Consider the following 26119-nt stretch of genomic DNA (forward strand, 5'->3'; position numbering starts at 1 on the left):
GGGAATGTCCAGATAAGTGTTGGGGATAGATAAATCCAAAATTGGTCTCCACGTGTTCCCCTTCTTTGGTACTAGGAACAGGCGAGAATAAAATCCTAGGCCCACTTCTGGCAGAGGGACCGGCTGTATGGCTCCTATTTGAAGCAGCAGAGAAATTTGTTTGTGAGCCTCTATTCTTTGCTGAGGAGGAACGTCTGGCATGCCTTTGAAAGGAGGCAAGGTATGGAAATAAAACTTGTAACCTTGGTGTATGATATCCAATACCCATCTGTCTTGGGTAATTAAACTCCAATTTTCTTTGAAGAGTGCCAACCTTCCTCCCAAAGGTGCTGCCAGACGAGAAGTCTCTGGCAGCTGAAAAGGTAGGTCATTGGGCCTGTTTACGAAAGGACTGGCCCCTGCCCTCACCCGAAGACTGTGCAGGTGAACTTCCTGTTATAGGCCTGAAAGAGCCCTGAGCTCTGCCCCTACCACGTCTAGATCTACCCCTAGACTGTGAATCATAAGAAGGGTACGTCCACCCCTTAGCAGGCCAATTCCTACTAAACTTCGGAGGCTGAACTTGCAAAAAATCTTTAACAGTCTGCATAGACTTAGCCTTGTCTTCCATTTTCTTTAAGACTGCCTCCACAGGTGAACCAAACAACACATCAGACTGTAAAGGAGCATCTAAAATCCTTGTCTTAACATGTTCAGATAAATTCTGATCCTTCAGCCAGGCGTGCCTGCGAAGAACTGACCCAGTGGCAGCCACCCTAGACGAGGCCTGTACAGCATCAAAACCACATTGTAAAGAATGCTTACCCACCTGTTCAGAAACATGTACCAAATCTTTTAATTCTTTACACTCAATACCTTCCGCCAGAGCATCTACCTTAGACTTCAATTGAGAAAGCAGATAGTTTTGATATTTCAACATGTGAAACTGGCAATTCAAAGCCCTCATAGCTAAGGTGGAAGAAGTATAGACTTTCTTTCCCCATCTATCCAAAGCTCTGGCCTCTTTATCTGAAGGAACCGGATTTTTTACAACAGAGGCCTTGACACCCTTAGGTCCCTGACTAACAGTTTCTGGGTCCGCCCTAGGACTCTTATAAAGATATTTATGAGCTTCAGGCACCCTGTAATACCTATCCGGTTTAACAGGAGCAGGAGGCAAAGAATCAGGATTAAGTGAAGCCTCTGCAAACACATCTTCCACAACATCCAGAACAGGTGGTATAGCCAAAGGCCTATGCTGGGGTAAAAGCAAAAATTCCTAAGCCTTTTCCTGGAATCAGAGAAGTCCTGACCTTCCCACTTAAAATGTTCCCTCATGGAATGAAGAGTCTCTGAAAAAGAAAAATCCTCTGGAGGAGAAGCAGAAGGAGTAGAATCATCCACATCAGAATCAGAATAAGAAGAATACTCCTGCAAGTCTTCAGCCGAAGACTCTGAAACATCCGAAGCCTGCTCAAAACTCTCCAACTCTGGTTCCACCCTAGGCCTCTTATCAGGAGGGGGCAAAGAACCTCTAATCAAAGTAATTAAATCTTCTGCCATTTTAAGCATGTGCTTCTTGGGCACAGATCCTGATGAACTAGGTGTGACACCCACAGAAGATAAACCTGGCCTGCCTCTGGGAGAAGCCTTGGAAACAGAAGGAGAGGGCCTAACCACCCTAGGAAGGGAGGGGAGTACAGTAACCTGAGAAGCCCCTTCAGCCTGACCTGCCTCCTGAGAGGCCACATCCTGCAATAACAAAGTCTCCCCCTGGGACTCCAGAGAAACCTCCGGCGGAACCACCGGTTCCACTGACACCTCTAAAGAACCGGCGTCCGGAACGGATGACTCATCTTGCCTGGGTTTAGCTGCTTTGTCTTTGCGCTTCTTCGAAGAAGCGGGCGTCGGAGCATCCGACGGCATATTATAATTGCACCGCTTCCCGAAAACCAACCTGGCACAATCTAACCTTCGCTTAATAGTGCGCTTATTGAACCTAGCACAAAAGCGACACCCAACAACGTCGTGCTCAGGACCCAAACAAGGAATACACAAAGTATGATAATCTCTATGCGGTATCTGTTTCCCACAAGAAATACAGTTATTCACTTTTTCTGACATCCGGTAAACCACTGAGGCAAGAAAAAACTAAAATATTCCCCAACGGGGTACTTAGCCAACTTTGACTCGGTCTGAAACTCCGAATTCGAAAAATTTCAGAATGCCGAACGGCACTTGCAACGCTGCTTCTGCATCGGACCATGCGGCAAAAAAGACTGAGGATATGACGTCGGTCATGCGCATTTGTACCCTGACGTTCTGATGTCAGTCTTAAGCGCCTTGACCGACGTCAGCCTAATACTTTGATATTCGGGCCGACCGAGGACAGCGGACTACCCAAGTGTAAGGACTGCAGCAATGTGAGATGAAGAACATCCACATTGCAAAGTATGCTTTCCAACTTGTTCAGCTGCATGTAATAAATCCTGCATTTCTTTCTTTTCTGCACATTCAGAATTTATCAACATTTTCTATTTAAGCAGTGACATAATATATTACTGATATTTGAGCATATGAAACTGACAATTTAAAGCCCTTATAGCCAAGATAGCAGAAGTGTAAATCTTTTTTCCCCATCTGTCCAGTGCCCTAGAATCCCTGTCAGAGGGAGTAGGGTTTTTTTGCAGTGGAAGCCCTGACCCCTTTGGGACCCTGAGAGATAGTTTTTGGGTCAGCAGCAGGGTTTTTGAAAAGGAATTTGTGAGAGTCAGGAACCCTGTAGTACCTGTCCGGCTTAACAGGAGCTGGAGGTAAGGAGTCAGGGGTCAGACTGGACTCTGAAAATACATCTACAATGTCTAACAGGTGGAATAGCTGGGGGTCTGTGTTGTGGTAGTAAAAGGAAGTCTCTGAGCCTTTTCTTAGATTCTGAATAATCTTGGCGGTCCCAGTGGAAATGTTCCCTCATGGTATGTAAAGTTTCCCCAAAAGAATAATCCTCAGGAGGAGAGGCTGAAGGGATAGTTTCTTCAGCATCAGAATCCTCATAGGGAGGAAGAGAGTATTCCTGATCAGAAGAGGAATCAGATGAAATGGAAACCTGATCTGAAGATTCATATTCTGTCTCTTGCCTAGGCCTCTTATCAGGAGGGGGATGGGAACCCCTGATCAAAGTAATTAAGTCTTTGGCCATTTTGAGCATCTGTTTTTTAGGCATGGAGGCCTGTCCATGAGGCTGTTGTACTTGTTTCTTTGTCTTTAAAGGTGCTTTAGTCTTTGCCTTTGAAGCTGAAGTTGTTTTAACATATAACTGAGTAGGTCTGAAAACACCCTCAGAAGCAGATGCCTGCTCAGCGGCTCCGAACCCATCTGAGGGAATAGTTTCCGAAGGTCCAATACCTTGAGCTTCCAGTGGCCTGTTTGACTCCACGTGGGTGTCGGTATCGGCCTACGAGTCTAAAGTAGCGGTAGTCAGGGGCTGCGAAGGTGCCTCACTGAGAACTGGCGACTGGCTTAGAAGCCTCGTCATCAGTTTTGGACCTCAGATGCCTGTCCTTTTCTTTGCGTTTCTTGTGAATTCCGGTAGTCGGATGGCTATCCGATGACATTGTATAGTTAAATCTTCTGCCAAAATAGTGAAATGCAAAATCATACCGACGCTTAATAGTGCGTTGGTTAAATCTAGCACAAAACCGACAACTAGCAACATCGTGGTCAGGGCCTAGGCAAGGAATACAGTAAGAATGAAAGTCCTTATGAGGTATTTGCTTCCCACAAGAAATACAATTATTAACTTTCTGACATCGGTCTGGAGCAAGAAAAAAGTTTCCCCAACTGGGTACTTAGCTTTTAGTGAAGACTTTGGATCTGAAATTCAAACACGAAAATCTCAGGAGTCGGCCGACCGGCACTTGCAAACTGCTTTTGCTTCGAGCACTGCATGGAAAGAAAGACTGAAGAAAATGGCGTCAGCTGCATCTTTTATACCCTGGCGCACTGACGTCAGGGAAAAGGCGACAGCAACCGACGCTGGACCTAGACTTTAGAATTCAGGCCAACTGAGGGTAGCCTGCCAGCAGGATAACCCAATTGTAATGACTGCAACAGTGAAACAAGAAGAACATCTCTTCAGTATAAATTCATTCTCCCATCTCAACATGACAATATTGGCATATGTGGAGGCACAAGCTGCCCCCATCGCAACTCCTCCAATTTGCTTGTAAAATTCACCTTCAAAATGGACAAAATTATTGTCCAAAATTAGTTCCATCAATTCGACCAGTAATCTAATTTTGTCTTCAGTGAAGGAGGAAAACTGTTGCATGGAATTTTAAAAAAAATTCCATCCCCTCCATTTTGGGAATGCTAGTGAAACGATCCACTAGATCAATAGTAAGGAAGGTGAGCCCTTCCTTCCATAGGTCCTGTTTTAATTTACCTAGAAATTCCCAAGAATCTTTTAGGAGGTGGGGGGGGTTCTTAACCACTACTTCTTTACACCACTTGTCCACAAGAATAGCTAAAGGATGGATCTTACTCCCTCTACTGGTCACTATAGGTCTAAAAGGGGGCTTGTCCACATTCTTGTGGACCTTCAGTATACCAAAAATATTCGGTATCACTGGCTTTTTCTGTTGCAAAAATGTACAGGTATCCACATCTATTCTATTTTCTAAGTAGTCTTCTAGATAAAAATCCAACCTTTGGTAGACAATGGTTATCTCATTTTTCAAGACGGGGATAGGTATCAGTATTGTAAAGGAGGGAGGTCATTTCATTTTTATAATCTTCTGTTTTAAAATTTGAGTCAAAACATCTTTCTCCTGTTTCGTTAAATTGCCTCACCCTTTCTTATTCTCAGCATATAATTTGTATAAATCATTGGTAACCACCTTCTCAAAAACTTGCACTAGTGGGTGTAGGGGAGGATTAAACACACTATTCCTCTTAAGTATACACTGGTTGTTAACTATCTCACTAGTAACATTTTTAATATAAACTAAAATTAATCTTCCTCAGAAATAATTTTAATTCAATAAGTGAATCCGCTATATTCACTGGCCCAGTGGGTACAAACTTGTATCCCTTCAACAACAGCTCAAAATGGCCTTTTCTTAACTCCACACCCGCATAGTTGTAAATTTTAAAATCTTGATACATTCCAATAAGCCCATCATTAAAAACATTATTATTTCCTCATTGCGGGCCCTCTGTTGTGGTGATCCCACCTCTGCTTGCTGTAAGGCTGTTGCATCATTGGTTAACTAATTTTACTCATCTTACAAATAGCAAGGTGCATGAGAGTGTACTTTATCTAAAGAAGTCGCCATGAGAGATGAAAGCGCTTTTGAATTGTGTTTTAGCTTATTAAAATTAGTGGCATTTTATTCACATTGAGTGTTTATAATTTATTGGTTGGTGAAGCCTTGGCCGTTTTTTTATTATTATATTCCATAAAAAAATACCTTATTAACATACAATCTGTGTCTATAGGACATGCTAAACAAAATGCTATATTCCAACCTGAAGTAAGACACGTACATATTAACAAAAATGATCACTCAAGTCTAAACCAGGTTATTCACGTAGGGCAGAAAAAGGGAGATCCTGTAAATGAGTTGCTGGCTGATAACATTAGAAGAGGCAGCTGTGGTGCACAGGCCAAGAATACTCATCTGTCTAACCTACGTCAGCCACTCTCACTAAATGCAAGTTTTATTTCCTTATATAATTCACCAAGCTCCAACATTCTGTGGTCACTCATCACTTCCTAGTAGTAAGCATCACATGATGCCCTTCTCCATTACGTTAACTCCTCCTGTTCTAATGTATTTAACCAATCCCATTGCTGGCTCATCTACTGTCCTACCCCTGTTTTTTACACAGACACACCCACACAGACACACACAAAATAGGACTTCTGTTTATTAAAGAAAGCTGATTGGCTTCCTACAATACAACAGTCAACCCATGTGCCCCCCTCCCAGCTCTTCTAGTGCAGAGCACAAAAAAAGTCTCGAGATTACTGTAGGAACCCAAACCACCAATCACTCCCCACTAATTCCATCTGTCCTCCAGCTCTCAACTGTAAACCAAAACGAAAAGTCTAAAGAAGTCTTCAGATTGCTGTAGGATGCTAATCAGCTTCCCACAGTAAATATGCTAGTCACATCCCACCAAATTCACGTACCACAGCTCTCAACAAAATAGATTGGCTTCCTACAGTTAATCCAACAATCACACCCCATCAAATCCACCCCTTGCAGGTCTCAATTGTAAATCAAAAAAGTCTTTGGTTTACTGTGAAAACAGCCCATAAAAAAATGCTGAACTCAAGTGACTTTTTTGTAGTGGTATTTTGGTACAAAAAATGCAGGACAGCTTTACATTACAACCCCTAACACTTTCTGCCTGGAGCAACTGCCCATTTCACCCTAACGTTGTTATATTACTGTGTTTAACTGATGCTTTTTTCATTAATTAGACAATTTGTTCAGTTCTGGGCATTTATCCTATTCCTTGCTCTGGAATGGCCTTTCTCAGCTATGCTCATGCTTTCATTTATATGTCACCTTGCACCCACTGAGTAAGCTTGATAGTGTCCATCAAGGCCAGCTTTAGGCCACTTGCACCAATTTGAACCAAAAGGGCCCTTCTTCCACAGGGACCCCACACTAGGGTATGACACAATCATAATACCTTATCTAACCTACAAAATTTGTTTGAGAGACACTACAGCAAAGTGCAAAGCATTTTCTGCCTTGTAGTATTGTTTCTGCAGTAGGTACAAGTCTCATTAGTGAAGCAGAATACATTCTGTGACATGCACTGTACTACCAGTTACTCTAATATTAATACTGAAGTATCACGGCACTTGTACTGAGCACAGTGTTAGATGCTAGTGCCCTCAGAGTAATCAGTTGCTGCCGAGTGCTCAACAGGGTTTTCATCCCTGACCTGAGGTTGGATTAACCATCTGGTTTTGTATAGCATTACCGTTGTTATCACAGAAGATAAGACTGGACTTAATTTGAAAACTGACAGTGGCAATGTGTTTTCTTTTACTTCTCTTGCAAATGTGGGATGTACGATTGACTCAATGAATATAGTTATAAAAACCAACTGTAAAATAGTCAGTCTCAGACAGTATGAAGCCAAACACTAATAAACGCAAAAAAAATGAACAGATTTAGTGCTTTGAAGTAACTTATGATCATCAAGACCAATTTAATGGTATAAAATAGAGACACTTGCTGCAATTGTAGATATGAGCAAAGTAATAGGGCCGTGTGCTCAGTGGAAGAAGATTGAGGTGAACAGAAAAATTATTTTACTTGGATAAAAGAGAAAACAATTAACAGAAGCAGTTTGACCATAATTATAAATGTACTGCAGTGATGTCACAGTTTCAGAGTCGCATACAAAATGGGAAGAAGGTGAAAAAGAAATTGAAAAGATAAGAAAGTTGTTGGACTGGAATAAGGAGGAGTTTTGGGAGGAGACTGTAATTTTGCAAAAAAAAAAAAAAAAAAAAAAAATGCATGGATTTTGCATTTTCTCCTTATTTCTATATGTGTTCCCTCAAGTCTTTCTGATTTCCTTCTTAGTCTTTCTGATTTCCTTCTTCTGCCAAAACATGTTACTAAGTGACTACTTAAAATTATCCATACATGAAGCCTTTACTGCTGTCCTTGTGACGAAATATGGCTGGAAATGATCTACAGGCATTAGTCCACTTACCCAATTTAGAAAATAATTAAATAAATGAAAGTAAGCTATCAATAACAGTTATAAAAGGGGTGCCATGTGAGCCATGCAATCTCTGAGAAAATGCCGGAGTTGAATTATTATTATTATCATTATTATACTATTGGTTACTGCGGTGGTGGTGCTGTGGTAGCGTTGTCGCCTCACAGACGTTGCCCGTTCGATCCTCAGTTAGAGCGTCTTCTGTGTGGTGACATGCATGAATGGGCGTTCCTTCGTTGAAGGTTGTCCATTAGGCCTGGCAAGCCAGCACATAAAACTCTACTGCCAATCATTAGCGGACTGGAGTTCCGCTGTGGTGACCCCTAACCAGGAAAAAGCCGAAAGACACAAACACAAGCAATCATCATTATCATACTATTATATTATTATTATTGCCATCAACATTATATTAACCCTTCTGATGTAGTTCAGCTGTTTTATCTGTTTTTTTTGGAAACACACAGACTATAATAACAAGGTATGAGAACTGGCAATGTACTCTCATAACTTAAGAGTATATGCACTAGATAACCGGAAGCCCATGAAGAAATAAAAGGGTAATGTAAGACGAGAATGAATATTGGAAGTTAGAGAATGTTCATACTGTTTTTGGCCTCTTCCCCAGTCTCCCCACAATGCTCAAAGCCCATTCCTCATTTGTCTTGCATTTTTTGTCATCTGCAGACACTGGGCATGGGAGGCAGGATTTGAGTACTGGGATATGGCAAAACATTTTTCCATGTTTCATGTCTCATATGAGCTTACTTTAGAGTAGCGTGGTCTCTTTTGTTGGCAGCATTTCCCAAGGATGGTGGTGTGAGCAGAGTATTTAACTTAACAAGATTGTTTGATAGTTTACTCCTATTTTAACATGTTTTTTGACAAAAATGATAATTTTTTGTTTCTAATATACAGTACATGCATACAAATATTTCAAGCACTGGTATTAATGCCCTTCTAGCTTGCCAATATACCAAAACACTTGTTCCCATAATAAGAGCCCAGGCTGTTCTTAAAAATATTTAAACTAGTACTTGATTTAATGTAATTTGGTAGTCTGTTCTATGCATCGGCTACTCTGTCAGATAACCAATTAGTACACTTCTCATTCCTATAGAATCTTCTACATAGGTTGTCTGATTATTCCCTAGTACCTTTTGATAACCCCCAAACATTCCCAGAGGTAGTTGTCTCTAAATTCTCTATATACCTGAATAAGATCACCTCTTAGATATCTGTACACTGTACAAGTTCAGATATTTTAGTCTTTCATAATTACTTAAATTTTCACATCCATGGATTCCCTTGGTATATTTCTGCTGTACTCTTTCCGGTTTACTCATGTTTGTTTTCTTATAGAATTTCCATATTGTTATTCCATACTCAGGTTTGGGTCTAATGTAACTAACAAACAAGGACCATCATTTTTGACTTTGTAGACTTTATAAACCAGTTCTATAACTATCATTAACCAATTGGGTTGATATTCCAAGCAAAACCACAGCTAGTAACAGGCAGAAAGGCAAGGCTCATCAGTTGCAAAATCCACAGGTTTTATTAAAAGTTAGCGCTTTCACAGTGTTCACCACCACTTCATCAGACCCACTGATGAAGCGATGGTGAACACTGCAAAAGCACTAACTTTTAATAAAAACTGTGGATTTTACAACTGCTGAGCCTTGGCTTTCTGCCTGTTACTAGCTGTGGTTTTGCTTGGAATTTTGTTTGGGTCTGCTGCTGGAATACACTCACTGTCTTTAGGTTTTAATGCTGATTTAACAATTGGTTGATATGATTAGAAAAACTTATTGATGGATCTACCCATACATATACTCATGTCCTTAAATTAAGCTACAATTTCAATCACTGTGTGCTGTGTTAAATATTCACCTTTCAATCCGTCTCCCAAATCACATATGCCTAGTTTCTGATGTATTTATCAGCATATTATTCTCCTGAGCCCAAATGGTCAATTTAGTCGTTATTTTGTAAATATGCCTTATCTGTAACACATGGAATCAGTTTACCCAGTTTCAGATCGTCTGCATATAGACTGTAGTACACTTCAGATGAAAAAAGTTAGGTCTGAAAGATATAATCCAAACAAGTCAGGGCCTAGGACATAGCCCTGTGAGATACCCAGACTGTAACCAATGATTTCACCTGTCCAGTTATTGTATGATACTCACCATGTCCTATTTGTAACCCATGCAGCTATCCATCTTATCAAGAGTACAGAATACCTAATTGTTCTAATTTATTGATCAGTGTTCTGTGTATGACCCTGTCAAATGCTGAAGTTAAATCTATATAATTTACATCACAGTACCAATTTTTCATTCATAGCTGTTATTATATTGTTATAGAACATCAGGTTACAGGTGGTAATAGATCTATTTTCAATATTTGCATGCTGATATATGGTTTCAAGTCCCAACATATCCAGTTTTGGCAATAACTTATCCAATATTACCTTTTCCATTATTTATCTACAACAAGAAAGTAGACTTAAGGGTCTATATGACTCTGGGTTTGTCCTTCTCCCCTTTCCCTTAAAGGCAGGTTTAATAAGCACATGTCTCCAATTTTAAGGAATCTCTCCATATTTATATGACCTAGTAAATAATAGATATAATGGTACTGTACGTTCTTGCTCAAGTGTTCTCAGGTCATTGTTAGTTATTCTGTCTCCTCCCTGTACTTTGTTTGGATCCAGTTTGTGCAGTTCTTTTTCAATATTATCTAATTTGATTCCAGTATCTGAAGTTACCTGGATGTCACTAGGGCAATTTATCACCCCCCTTTATGGAGATAAACTGTTTTGTATAGGATTTTGTAAATATATTTATAATCTGTTGTGTCTGAGAATAAATTTCAGAATCTGCAGTAATAGCATATATTACTGATATCCAACAGGAAATAATCTTATGTCATGGTGGTCAGCAGGAGGAAGCGGGTCAAGGGTAGAAATAGGGGGTAGGTGAGGGGTCAGTTGGGGGCACCACCAGAATAATCCATATTGGGCCCAACAACTGTTAAAGCCAGCCCAGGTGTCTATAATTTTGTCAGAAAAAATCTAGATTCATTTATATTTTATTCATTGTTTGTTAACTAGGATAGTCCGACTAGGCACAAGTTCCCATTTCAGAAGAGCCTTTGGGAAAAAAATCTCCATTCAGAATACATGCATTAAGTTTTCAAAAGGTTATAATAAAAAAGATCATTAGAAGTCTAATAAAAACATGATAAACAACTATCAATTAATGGTTAAAAGACATAGTGCATGTTACAAAATCAAGTAAGTTGTCTAAACTATTAAACCAAAGAGAAAAGAAACAAAATATTTTGAACATTAAGAACAGCTAAGCAGAGATATTGCAGTAAAGAAATACCTTATTTATATATACAGGTTACAGAAATGTCTAAAGACTTTAAATAATCAGCAACACAAGAGAAGATATTAAGATATGTGTGAACAACCACCAGCCAAAAGTATGGCAACTGTGATAGTGTTCATTATTAACAGTAGTTTCTAGGTTTAGGCTTATATACAGTGTTCATAGGCAAGTGATTTGGCTGCTGTAGGTGGGGTAAAAGAGATTCAAGGGGTAGTTTATAAGGTACATAAGAGTGGTGATAAGTAGATGACAGGATATTGAGTTGTAAGATAGAAGAGCTAAGTTTGATATGGTGGGGGGAAGAGAAAAGGTATAGTGGGTAGTTAGAGAAGATTCAAGGCAAAGCATACTGCATCCCGTAACCTGTATCCCCAGAAGGGAAACACTAAAAATACTACTGGAAATTGTAGAGTTGATGATGGCTTATTTCATCTGATCTTGGTTTTGCCACAGAAACTGTGGTGTGCATTTACTATTAGCTCTGAGAATGGCCTACTTGGAGTAAAGAGAAAGTATTTTTGTTTGTGCAGCCTCAGTGTTACTATATTTAGAGATCACAGGTGTAGCCTCCATGATGAGGTGTGCAAGGTTTTCAGCCTTCTGCAAACATACGTTAATGCTTTTGTTGATATTCTGATTTATGACATGAAGTGTTTTATAGTTTTAGCATACCTAGAAAAGTGCACAACCATGGGCAACTATTACCAACAGAATTCCCAGGTAGGACTCCATTTCCTCCCTCCTAGTCCTTCTTCTGGCTCTCGTTCCCTGCTGACTAACCCATTTCACACCATACCCCCTTCCCCTCTTCTCTACAGACCTCAGTCTCTATCAACTACTCTCCAATAAATTCCATTCTTTGTATATTTAATTTAACATTTGTTAAATAAATAAAATAAATAATCTTTGTATATCACGCGAGTGCCAATTACTCATACAATGTATATTCAAAAGTTACTTATTCACATGGCAGTTTAAATGCTAAAGCCATGTTTCATTCATATACATTGATAATAAACATGTTTATTGTTAAATTGAAATGTATAGCTGCAATGTGTTTATTGCTAATATGCTATTTTCTGATTGTTAAATTATGTATGGTTACTCTCTTAGCTTGAAACCCAGTGTTGAAGCTGAAAAATACCTACGGGGATCAATGTTCTACCAGCTGACAAATAAAAATAAATAGTTAAATATTAGTTTATGACTATTTCAGCCTCAACAAAAATTAAACTTAATGCTTCCTTATGAATCCCTGAGGATAAAAACCCAAATAATTAATCTCCCTGATGGGTCCATATTCATTATCATTCATTAATTTGGTCTCTGATTATCTACTAAAGGAGATGATGTTGCCTATACCAGCATTCAGTGGACACAAGGCAGACAAACTTATCCCAGATAGGGTGTAAAGCCATCACAAAATGTATGTACACAAGCACATGTGCACTCGTTCTCTGTCTCTTTCTCCCGTACATACACACAAATACGCACACACTCACACTCCCTCAATCTCGCATATGACGTGCACAATTACATGCAATTTGGTGACTCATCAGGTAACTTAGTGCATGTCTCTTGGATGTGACAGAAAACTCGTGGATGCAGTGAAAACTTATGTGGGCACAGGAAAGATGTGCAGACTGTACACAGAAGGCTCCCCAACTGAGCAATGAACAGTCAAGCATTATGAGGCAGCAGCTTCAACTGCTGTGCCACTTTTCTCCCCTGGTTCAATACCTGCTGGTATCAAACTGATAGACATCAGTGCCTAGATTATCTCTCATAAACAATGCCTTTTTCACATAATGATTTGTATTTATTAGCCAAACATACTTGTTACTGAAACCTATCTCAGACCACATATTCTTCACATTACCAAAGATTCTAAACCAAAATACTGTTTTTTCCCTTGGGACATTAGTCAGCATATATTGGTTATTTGATATTAAGGACATTGTGATTTTTATCTAATGGGTACATCATGTTGACATGTTATAAAACACACCATACAGAACATTTCCCTGGCATACGTCATTATTGACACAAAGATACTGTGGACATATGGTACTCAATAAAACTTAGTATGTTTATCCTGTCATCTAAAGTGGTAATGCACAATTCTGTGCACCTTGCTTTGCAGCAGGGTTATTTTTTTTTTAAATCAAAAATTAATGGAGTGGCATTAGTTATCTCTGGGTCATTACTTATAGAGAACTAGGCCAAGACATAAGAATCACACATTCAGGAGAGGACTTGAAATCAGCATAGACAGCGACTCTGTATGGTGGCCCAACAAACATTTTTCCACAATAATGGAGGCAGTATAGTTCTGTAAATCCAACTAACTAGAGTAGATGCTTGTATTTCTTCACTGCTGCAGTAGCTTATGAGTAATGTCCTGCCAAGGACAATGCATATGCTGGTCTAACTTCACCTGCAGACAGAGATTACTGTACAGAACAATGGAGTGTGTGGTGTACTCTCCACAACAGGCTACTACATAACAGCTGGTTACTATGAGTGGCAGGATACAGCTGGTCATATTTTTCTGTTTCCTTGTGTGCCCAATTTACACTAGTCTATGTGCCACTTTACTTTCGCAGTGCAAATTCAAGACTTGAATAACATATGATTTCATTATGGCTGTCACTTGAGTCTGCATTTTGCAGTGCATACTGCAAGCAGTCATGCATATCTCATTAATGCACATTATATTCTTCGCCCGTATAAGTAAATAAATACCACATTTAAGTTCCAGCAAATGCAAAACCGATTTGTTGTGTCCTGAGATATGGAGGCACTCTCACAGCCATTCCCATATGTGGTTCACCAATATACAGTGATTAACTCACAATAAAGAAGTCATGTCCAAAGGCTTTCATATACTCTTGATGAATGCCATGAGATGAAACCACTGCAATGGGCACTGCCATCTCTGAGGGAAGACATGCAATGACAACAAAGAGGATATATTCATAATGTTGTCTCATTATACTTAAAAGTATCGCTACATTTTGCTAATTTTCTTGTATGGGTCTCTTCACTATAAATATGCTACCCACTTTTTATTATTTTTTGTTACTGTAGCTTTACCCCAAATATTCTACATTCTAATACTTAGTGGATTACTCTACTTCCTGACTTCAAAATGTGTCTTTTGTTTCTCATCAGCTTCTTCATCAGAAGTCCGTGTTTAAGTTGTGCCTTGCCTTATTTTTCTATAGTAAGTAACACGTATAACACTTTGATATACAGTAGTGCAGCATCATTGCATCATTCATATAGTTCTTTAGTGCATACAACTGAGACAGTAAAAGGTGCAAGATAATTACAATTCTTTATGAAACATGGGACATTAAAAAACAGTGTCTATAATACTACAAACTGAAGCCGAACTTTATATTCTGTGACAGAATTATACAGCCAGCTTATGGTTCACTACAGTTTTTGTTTTTCTAGAATCTATCCTATATATTCCCATACTGCCCCAATGGACAAACTCTTTCAAAACAAAATTACTGTGCTGAGAATATGTTATACAAAATAGCTCTTCATAAAGTATATCATTTTTTATCTGTTACCTGAGGCAGTCATTTGTGCTAGGAAAAGGAGATACAAGGACGTAGCATCAACCTGTAGATGGCCCCACTGATCATCGCCCACAACCGTGCTGCATGTTGCAGTATTGTATTTGGCATGAAGACTGTCTCTTGTACTCTGTGTGTGTTTAAATTTTTCTACTTTATCCACCTATGGAAAACATCAGTAGTAGTTGTTACAGATGAGTTACCCATATATTTTATTTCTGTAGTTACTTTTCTGCTCAATTATTCTGAGTGAATCTGTTACATGTAGACTACATTTTTCAGAAGTTCAAAAAGAAAGTAACATTTGTGTTAAAAAAATACTGCAATTGCAGATTACACACATTCTAAAAACATATATTATCTATATTCCTTTTTACTACAGACTACATATTTTTAGCTTATCTATTTCAAAGGAATCACTTGCTGAAATCAATATCTAGATCATCAAACTTAGCAGAAACAGTGACTCTCTATGGTGGCCCAACATTTTTCCACAATAATGGAGACCGTATAGTTGTGTAAATCCAGCTTACCCATAACTGTAGATGTTTGTATTTCTTCTCCGCTGCAGAAACTTACGGGCAATGTCTTGCCCAGGACACTGCACCCGGCTAGCTTGCCAGCACTGTAATGCCCCTCCCTCTCACTCATTCTGACTGCTGAAATACTTTCCAGCAAAAAACATTGTTGCCTATCAGAGTGAGGCAAATCTTCAGGAATTTACTTTCCCAAGACAGGAAAGAACATATATCCTGAGCCAAGAACCATCAATAATCACCACAAAAGTCATCCAAAAAGGTTGTGTCCTATCTCAACTATCTACAAAGGAGGAAGGTGGGTAGATATGGCTACTGCAGCAGTAAACATCTACTATTATGGATAAGTAGGACTTGTACAACTGTACTATGTTCTTCATTCTCACTGCTGCAGTAGCCTTATGGATAGATTCCTAAAGCTTACCCTACCTGGGAAGATGAGGCAGGATAAAAGTCCAGGAGCCCTGGAGAATAGCCCCTGCAAAGCCTTTCCTGGAACTAGAGAAGAAATGTAATGTTTTGTGAAGTAATGAACAAATGACCAAGTCGCTGCCTCTAGAATACTTTAATCCCTTTCTGGTATGCTAAGGTCATGGCAGAATATGCTTTAACTTTGCCTGGAATGGTTATACCACGGTGGGAATAGCAAAAAAAATAAATAAATAAATAAATAACAGTAGAGGACAACCACCTGGATATAATCTGTTTAGACACAGGTTAGCCTTTCTTATTCCCAGCATAAGAAACAAACAGCTGCTAGCCTTCCTAAATGGACTTGGTTCTGTCAAGGTACTACCTGAGCTGCCTGTGCAAATACAATGCATGTAGAATCGGTTCTCCCATGTTGTTTGGAGCAAGGAAGAAAACTAGAAGAATAATGGCTTGATTCAAGGTAAACACAAACAACTTTAGGCATGAGTGAAGGATTAGTGAGTAATGTAACCTATCCCTGTGGAAAACCAGACAGTTTACCCACCATGAGAGCATACAACTCAGATACTCATCTTGCAGATGTTAAAGCAACAAATAAAATACTTTTCCAAGTACTGAAGAGCATGTCAGTCTGAGAGACCGCTTCAAAGGGAGTCAAGGTCAGTTTTTCTAGAACAAAATTGAGATCCCAAGGAGGAAAAAATTGTTTGCAAGGGGGTCTCATGTGAAACACTTTTTCTAGAAACTGTTTGCCCACAAACACAGAAGAAAGAGGGTGAACCATAGGCATACAAGCTGAGATGGCTGTAAGACACACACTGATGGAAGCATATGACAAGTCATTTTTAAGTATCTCACATAAATACTTTATTACCAGAGATACTACTTCCCTCTTGGGGCTCCTGTGATTGGCAAGGCCCCAACTAGAAAAACTCTTCCATTTGCCAGCATACGATGTTCTAGTACTCTGCTGTAGTATCTGCAGCACATCTTCATGAAAAAGATGCCTAAAAGATATTAATATTGAATCATCCAGGCCTCCCGTTGTAGTTGAATGATGTTGGGTTGGATCCAAATCCCCTTCTGCTGTGCGAGTAGATGTAGTCTGTGAGGAAGCTTATGGTAATTGCCCTTGGCCAATTGCATAAGAAAGGAGAACCAATTTTGTCTGCGCCAAAATGAGTCACCACAATGATTTTTGGTAATTCTTTCTGAATCTTTAAAAGAATCCCAGAAATCATTGGAAAAGGTAGAAAAGCATACAGGAACATGTCTGACCAAGGGAATGACAGAGCTTCTGTTCTCTATGCTTGGCTGCAAGGATATTTGAACAGAATTTTTCAACTTGCCTGATTTGTTAGGAGGTGAACAGATCTACTTGAGGTGTTCCTCACATCTAGATCAAGTTCTGGAACATGCCTGTATTGAGTTTCCATAGTTTCATAGGAAGTTACTAGGCTATTGGCCCTGAGGCCCTTACAAGCCTAGCCAAGAATTTAGCCCATGTTCCAACAAGTCAGCAGCCTATGCCACTGTCAAGCAGGGACACAGATGGAATCCCAGGGTTGTATTTTCTGCTCCCCATCCAGTTATCCAGGTTGCGCTTAAAAAGGTTTAATGAGGTACTTTACTGCTTTACATGGAGAGGGAGTCTATTCTACAAAAGGGGGAAGTCTCTGGAACACAAATCTGTCCTGAAAACAAGTCCTATTGATGTCACAGATCAGGTTCAGGTCACGCTTGCAGGTTACTTGAGTGGAGTTTGACTTGGGAATATGCAGCAGTCCCATCAGGGTGGGGTCTGAGATTGTTGTACGCTAGACAGAGGTCACCTCTGAGGAGTCTATAGGAGACTGAGTAGAAGGTCAGGGCTTTAATCCTATCTGTGTAGGGTAGGTGTTTGAGGCCCTGGATTCTCCAGGTGAAGATCCTCTGTGGTCTCTCCAGCTGTTGCATGTGCTTTGTGAGGCACATGCCAAAAGGGGCATTGTACACAATAATGGGTCTTATAAGGGAAGAATACATGGAGGTTATGACCACCTTGTCCCTGGATGAGATGCTCTTACTAATGAGGTGGGATATGTAGAAAGCTTTCTGTACAATGGAGGCAATATGGTGATCAAAATTCAGTTTGCTATCAACCTGGGTGCCCAACTCCCTCACAACTGATTGTGTGCTTAGTACCTTATTATCAATGTGATAATTTGTGAGGACATCATTCTCCTCAAAAGGGATGATGATGCATTTTTTGGCATTCAGTTTGAGGCCATGTTTCTGGCACCAGTTACTTGTTTGGGTGAGACACTCTTGGAGGATGCCCACATCACTAGGATGGGAATAGATAACAGCATCCAGCTTGCAGTGATCTGCAAACTTGGTCAGCCATAGCCCACTAGATTTGGCCTGTACCTCTGAGAAGTATATCCCAAACAGCAGAGGCCCCAAGACCAATCCCTGGGGTACACAGCTTGTTACGGGTCTACTACTTGAGGTGGCTTCCCCTATTTTGACTAGGTGGGTTCTATCAGTGAGCCAGTTTGCTACCCATCTGGTAACATATGGATTGAGGCTTAGTTGAGAGAGTTTATATATTTTACCTGAGTGGGGAATAGTATCGAAGGCATTGGCCAGGTCAAGGTAGGAGGTGTGCACCGTCTTCCCCTCGTCTATGGCCTTGGTGACTGTCTCAAAGAAGTTTACCAAATATATCAGGCATGACCTCCCCTTGACAAAACCAAACTCTGTGGGATCAAGTGTCTGGAAATTGCCAATGTCATTGTTAATGAGGTCCATGATAATCCACTCCAGGGCCTTGCAGAGCAGGCTAGTTAGGCTGATGGGTCTATAACTTCATGGCTTGGTGGACACTCCACCTTTGTGCAAAGGGATGACAGTAGCTGTCCTCCACTCAGCTGGGATGATGCCAGTACTCAGACTTTGGTTGAACAGGGTGCCTAATAGTGCTGCAAGTTCCTGCCCGAGTTCACATAGGATGCAGCCTGGGATGTTATCGCTTCCCATGGAGGCTGTATGTTTTGCCTTTGAGAGGGCAGCGATGACTTGTTCCATAGAGATAAGGGGATGGGGAGCAGGTACTGTTAATGTTTTGTTTTACTGAGGGGGGGGGCAGAGGACTGAAGGTTTCACTGAACCTGTCTGCCAGCAGGTTGGCTATAGCTACAGGGTTTGTGTATGTGGTGTTCTTGACCACTAGTTCTGAGCAGATCTGAGTGCTTCCCTTGAGATTGCGAACATATGTGAATAAAGCATTATGATTGCCTTTAGTAGATGTGGACAATTTGGACTAGAAGTTTGCTTTGGAGGATTTAACTAGTGCTCTTATTTGCTTGTTCAGGCTAAGGAGAGATTGCTTCCAACTAGACACTTGCTCCTTCTTGGTCCTGGACAGCAACTTTTAACTTTTATTATAGAGTTTATCTATTGTAGATGTGCAGCAGATAGGAATACCAGACAGGACTAAATCATCCTCCTCAAGGAAGAGTAAACCTGATTCCATGCAGCTATATAAATGCTCATATAATACTTTGGTGAAGGTTTGGACATATGTGCCAGTTCCTATGGAGGGGGAGGGGGCTGTGAAGCTGTTTATACCTTCCCTCAGGAGGTTGTAATCAGCTTTGGAGAAGTTCTTTTTGTTTGACCCTAGCTGGGGGGCAGGTGAGATGGTGACTTCGAAAGTGAATGCTTTGCAGTCACATTTTAACAGGGATGATGACACTGTAGAGAGGCTGCAGTGGTTACTCATGTTTAATACCAAGTCCAAGATATTTTTACCTCTTGTCAACCAACTGGTCCAAGGCATTTGCACTGATGAAATCAAATCAAAGAATCTCTGGGCATTTCTGTTTTGGCATGAGTATTTCTTCCAATCTAAAGTTGGATAGTTAAAGTCACCCTGGATCAGGGTAAATGGTTGAATCTTGATAGATTCAAAAAGGTTCAGATAGGTGGAGTGGGCATCTTGAGTCAAAGTTGGAGGCCTGTAACTAGCTATGATTTGGATAGGGTTCTTGTCAATTGTTAACTTCACCTGGAGCATGTGCATCATACGGTTTGACCAGCCTAGAGGTGTGTATATCTTTTATCCTTCTCCTATGATGGTCTTATGAGGCATTTCTCTGTATCAATCCATCAGGTCCCCTCCTCCCTCAAAGCATAAAGCAGGAAAGAGACCTCAGGGTGCTAGGACAGGTTGAAAAGAATCACTCATTGCAGACTGAGGAAGTGCATCATATAGTGCCTTTTTGGCAAGGTTCAAATGTCAAACATACCACTATAGTAGGTACAAACAAGCTAAATCTAAGGGTAATGCTACTCAATGCTAGAAGTCTAAACCTCAAGATGCACTCACTCGAGACGCTCCTTAAGATGGAGAACATCAACATCTGTACAGTGACAGAGACCTGGTTCAAGGCTCCAGAGAGCACCCCTGTATTACCAGGCTACAATTCGTACCACACCTTTTGGCCACCTAACCTGGACTAAAAGAGGAGGCATGTCCATATTCATAAAGGATATCCACACCTCCAGGCTAGTTGCTCAACATAATGCATCTGAAATTATCCAAGTACAATTAACACTAGGCAAGACTGCAATCCAGACTGTAGCTTGTTACAGATCCCCCACCATGCCCCAGGATGTCCACTCCACGTTTCTCAATATGTTGTTGTATCTTTCGGCTTTTCCCTGTTAGGGGTCGCCACAGCGGAACTCCGGTCCACTAATGATTGGCAGTAGATTTTTACATACCGAGTTGTCAGTCCTGATGCACAACCTTCAACGAAGGTATGCCTATTCACGCATGTCTCCACACAGAAGACGCTTTAGCTGAGAATCAAACAGGACAACGTCTTACTGTGAGGTGACAATGCTATCGCAGCACCACCACTGCAGTTCAGTCCATGTTTCTCAATATACTGGATAATAATAAGGTACAGTCCAATACGCTAATACTGGGAGATTTCAACTACCCCACCATCAACTGGGAAAACTACTCATGTACCAACTCATTTGCTCAACATTTTCTGCAATTCAAAAATTCCAACGCCCTGGATCAGCTTGTCCATACCCCCACCAGGGGCAGCAATATCCTGGACCTGGTCATTACCAATATGGGTAACAGATGCTCCATGCCAGAGGTCAACTCCTCTCTGGTCAGATCCAACCACAAGCTAATCACTCTAGGCATCCATATCCCGCCCCCACCCCCCCATTAAGGAAACCACCACAAAAAACTTTACCAAAGCCAACTTCATACTCCTTAAGACAGAAGTGGCTAACTTCATGACACCCATACAGATGGAAAATAGAGGCATGAATGCTGAATCCTATACAAATGCACTGTATAAGCACATACATGAGTGCATGGACTGTGCCATGCCCAACAGAACCAAGATGCTATCCTCCAAAAAAAGAAGCCAATCTGGTGGTCCCCTTCCATAAACAAACTCTACAACAGAAGGAAGAAACTGTTGTAAAAAAAAAAGAGTAAAATCCCATAATTACAGGAACTCCCTGGTTAGCCCAGTAAGAAGCTGAGATCCCTCATAAAATCCTTCAAAGCTAGTTATGAAAATAAAATCTCCACTGATTCTAATGGCAACCACAAAGCTTTCTACAGCTTTGTCAAGAATCTCAATGGCAACACTCAGATCTGCTCTGAGCTGCAGCACAATGGCACTAGATTTACTAAACCAACTGATATTGCCAATACCCTGGCAGACAGGTTCAGTGCAAACTTTAACGTATCAGAAGATGGCAAAGCTCCTGTAATCACGGATGCACAAGTAAAGACTGCACTCTCCAAAGCCAAGAACACAGCATCCGTGGGACCAGATAACATCCTAGGCTGCATGAACTACAGAACAAAGTGGCACCCCACCTAAGTGCCATGTTCAACCATAGCTTCACTTCAGGCTATGTGCCTAAGGAATGGCGCACATCGACAGTTATCTCACACCACAAAGGGGGGTGCCACCACACACCCCGGGAACTACCGCCCCATTAGCCGGACGAGCCTGGTCTGAAAGGCCATGGAACGCATCATCCTGGAGCTTATAAACAAAAGACATAGGTAACCTCCAAAGTCTGGACCCCACTCAGTTTGGGTTTGTAAAAGGTAAATCATGCCTCCTAAACCTGACTGACTTCCTTGAAGCAGTCACCAGAGCCATGGATGAGGGTAAGGTGGTGCACACAGCCTATCTTGACCTTGCCAAGGCTTTCAACACCATCCCCCACTCTGGTATTATAAACTCACTGGACTGGGCATAAAATCCCTACTTCACAAGATAGGTGGCCAACTGGCTCACTGACAGAACCCACACAGTGAAAGTAGCCAACTCCAAATCCAACTTCAGACCAGTGACAAGTAGAGTACCACAGGGTTCAGTACTGGCTCCTCTCCTGTTTGGTATCTACTTCTCAGAAGTCCAGGCTAATACAGTTGGGCTCTGGCTAATTAAGTTCACAGATGACTGCAAACTAGGAGCCATAATAGGATTGCCTAAGGCTGTGAACATTCTTCAAAGAGGCCTCACTGAGACTGATGCTTGGTGTCAAAGTCATGGCCTAAAGCTCAATGCCAAAAAGTGCTTATCATCCTCTTTGGGAAAAACACCATAGCCATGACCTACCACATAGGTGGTAGCCTACTAAACACCAAAAATGTGGTAAGAGACCTTGGGACACAGGTGGACAGTAGTCTCTTCTTTGATAATCATGTCACCACAGTAGTCAGGAAATCCTTCTACGTGGCACACCTCATAACTAAGGGGTTCTCCTCCAGAAAAAGAGAGGTCATCATTCCTCTCTACTCATCCCTCATCAGACCTATTATAGAGTACAATGCCCAGTTTGGTATGTACCTCACAAGGCATCTACAACAACTAGAACGGCCACAGAAATACCTCACTAAGAGGATTACTGGCCTCAAATAGATGACATACGCAGACAGTCTCAAAAAACTCCAGCTCTACTCCATTGCATATCGCCTACTCAGAGGTGACTTCTGCTTAACATACAAAGCCATGTCTAACCCAGATCTGATGGACATGTTACACTTAAAGAAATCCCAATCTCTCCAACCCACATGCTCCAGGGACCTAAACCTTGTCACCACAATAAACAGAACATGCTGGAAGGATAGATTCCTGTCCCAGAGACTTCCCCTGCTCTGAAACAGACTGCCCATTCATGTCAAGCAAGGCTCCACATTGGCCCTCTAAGAAAATCTTGACAATTGGATGGGAAACAGGAAATTCACCCCAGGAATCACTTATGTAGCTCTGATCAACAGGGGAGCAGGAAAATAATTTTCTTGGGCGGCGAAAGCCAGGGAACCTCCATTAGCTAGGCTTATATAGGCTCTAGGGCCGATAGCCTAGTACTTACCTGTGAACATAGTAAGGTGGTGGACTGCATCCTTATAATAAAGGACTGTAGAAATCAAAAGGTTCTACCACTCATTTTTAGACAGCTGATAGGCCTAAATGGAATGCCATGGTCATTCCTGGCACCTACACAAGGAGAGGGAGCTAAAGCTCAATGAGAGTGTACAGATGAAGGCAATGAAGGGAAGAGAGGACAGCTGACAAGAGGAAAGGCTGGAGGAGATGGAGCTCTTATCACCTGAGGATAGGTGACGGAGAGAGATGGTATGGGTTCTGAAGATACACTGGCTTAAAGCTTAACACAAAAGCCAGGGGAGACAGGAGGGGGAACAACTAGCTGACTAGTTGTACAAAATTCATCCTAGGCATTAGAAAGCATGTCTTCATTAAAAGACAGAACAATAAATACAACCTGATTGAGCAGTGGATTTTCAAGACACTGGAATTCTTTAAGATGGCCTGTGGTGGATGGTGACGTAGGAGGAAAGGCAGTACAAAGATATTAGCTGTACAAGCTGGGCAAGTTAGACAGAAAACTTTTCTTTTTCTGCTGACATAAATATTTAATGCAATATGCACTCAGTATTGCCATAAATATTTTTGTTTTGTCATTTGCATAGTTGCAGAACAGAAGCTGAGTTTTTGTAATTCCTCTGCAGCCACAGAGTTATGTTGGCTGTTATATACAACAAAGGTAATTTCATTTCTATAATGCAAAATATTTTAAGTGTTAATCATTTCTACTGTACACTTATGCACTGATGCATTTAACAGAGTTACAGCTAACAGCTTAAGTAGTCACTAAGGTAACCAGCTATAGACACATCATATAGCCATGGCCTTGATTACTGTTACTTTAAATTACATACTCAAAGAGCTTAAGCATGTCATGACACTACGCATTTATATCTACTCTGCACCAGTTGCCATGGTATAGTTTTAAAACACTAATGTGTCTGCCTTTACTTTCACTTGAATGGAAAATCAAAACTATGATCTCCCTGTGCAACCTGCAAGTATTGCAGTGGCACAAAAACTAGTACCGGCACGTGACTGGCCAAATTTTCTTTACCCTCAATAGCTTCCTTTGCCTTGGTAGCAGTGACTTGATTGGTTCATATACTCTAGTGCGTTATACAAGCCAATCAAAAAACTGAAAAGCAGAGCCGGCACTGTTCAATGCGGAGCAGCGGAACTGTCGGCTAAGCTGATGTTTAATGTGGAGCATTCCACACAATCCGGAGCACTTGGCTGCCCAGGTCTATAGCAACAGTCTCAAGCAAAGTAAAAAAAAAACTTGTCTAGGATCTCAAGTGTCAAAATTCTGAGTGATGGATTCCTGAGGAGAATCAACCCCATCCTGGTCAGACTCTTCATCCTCTGAAAACATGTACTGCTCTCTTGCAATATCCTCACTAGAACAGTGAAAAAGCAAACAGCTCCCAGGATTGACTAGCTTCAAAACACTCTTGGCCAAAGATATTGTATATGTATATATGGGTCTACTTCTAAAGACCGAACCGACGATTCCCCGACACGCGGAAAACGAAGACCAAATGACCGACAGGTAAGTTTACCGACAGGGTGATTTGCCAACAGCGGAAAGACCGACAAGGGTAATGTGCGATCGCGACTCGGTAAGTGTGCGACAGTGACGGCGTTAGGAGCGGTGAGGTAAGTGTGCGATATTGTGGGATTTCGGGTTAGGCTGTGGGAAAGGTGAAGTGTCGGAGTTAGGGTTCGTGTAAGGTAAATGTGTGATAGTGAGGGACTGTAGTTTAGGGACGGGTTACGTGAGTTAGGGTTAGGGTGCAGGTAGGTGAAGTTGCAGGTAGGTGAAGTGTGCGATAGTGTCGGACCTTGGGGTTAGGGGTGGGTTAAGTGAGTTAGGGTGCAGGTAGGGTGAGTGTGCAATAGTGTCGGACCTTAGGGTTAGGGTTTGGGTTAGGGCTAGTGGGTATGTTATGTAGTGTGGTGTGTTGTTTACGTTCGGTGTGTCGGTGTTATGGTGTTCGGTGTTTTGCGTTGTCGGTTTTGTGCGTTGTCGGTTATCTGGCGTCGGTGATTTTTGTGTGGCTAAGTAGCGTCACAGGCTTTTAAAGTAGACCCGTATATATATATATATATATATATATATATATATATATATATATATATATAGATATATACACACACACACACACACACACACATATATATATATATATATATATATATATATATATATATATATATATATTACACATATATATATATATATATATATATATATATATATATATATATATATACACATACATATACAAGGGTCTATATTATCTTGCTGAAAGCTTTTTCCAGTGAATATGGCAAGACCGAACCTCAAATTGCGAAAACCCACTAACGCAAATGGCCAGGTCATCGATTTTTTTCCTATATATACACACACAAAAACACACTACAGAAACAACCTGATCATGAACCTTATAAATCATTTTTATTTATTCTCACAGTAGGAATATTCCTAGAAAAAAGAATCATGAGACAGCTGACTGTCTTTGGCATAAGGTCTCTTTCCCCAAACAACTCCTGTACCTAAAGTGCTTGGGTCTTCTCATACCTATAATGAACACTACAACAGCTGCTGGGGATATAACTATCCCTCAGTCCCCAGTGAACATTATAGCTATACCTGAGGAAGTCGAGGCAATAGGTAAGTGGTCTGGTGAACCATCTTTGGCCACACCAGAGAAACTAACCATAGGCTGAGGCAATTTTTTTTTTTCATTTTAATTTCAAGCAGATTGGAAGAAGCAGGACTGGAAATTTTATCCATGATGCAGCCAGACAGGAAACCTGATTAACAACACAGTAAGATCAGTAACACTGAGATAAGGTAAGTATTTACTAGTAAGCATCAACAACACTTTCCTTCCCCAAACTAGTAAGCACAAGCAGCACAGTGAAAATTGTATCATGACACTACATTTTTACAAAGAAATATCACATAACATTTATTTCCTCAGAAATGAGTAAACATT

General features: G+C 40.8%; 1 protein-coding gene across 4 annotated transcripts in view; it reads right to left on the bottom strand.

Annotated features, from left to right (window-relative positions):
* PHKA2 (phosphorylase kinase regulatory subunit alpha 2) overlaps window positions 1–26119 on the bottom strand; it is a 1461438-nt gene that overhangs the window by 1114255 nt on the left and 321064 nt on the right. For all 4 annotated transcript variants that reach the window (XM_044073068.1, XM_044073067.1, XM_044073065.1 and 1 more), the window contains exon 6: window positions 14714–14882. In XM_044073068.1, coding sequence (XP_043929003.1) covers window positions 14714–14882 — 169 coding nt within the window. The remainder of the gene's footprint in view (window positions 1–14713; window positions 14883–26119) is intronic.

Source organism: Protopterus annectens, chromosome 5.part1 (assembly GCF_019279795.1).
Source record: "Protopterus annectens isolate FY-2018-M chromosome 5.part1, PAN1.0, whole genome shotgun sequence".
Taxonomy (NCBI): domain Eukaryota; kingdom Metazoa; phylum Chordata; order Ceratodontiformes; family Protopteridae; genus Protopterus; species Protopterus annectens.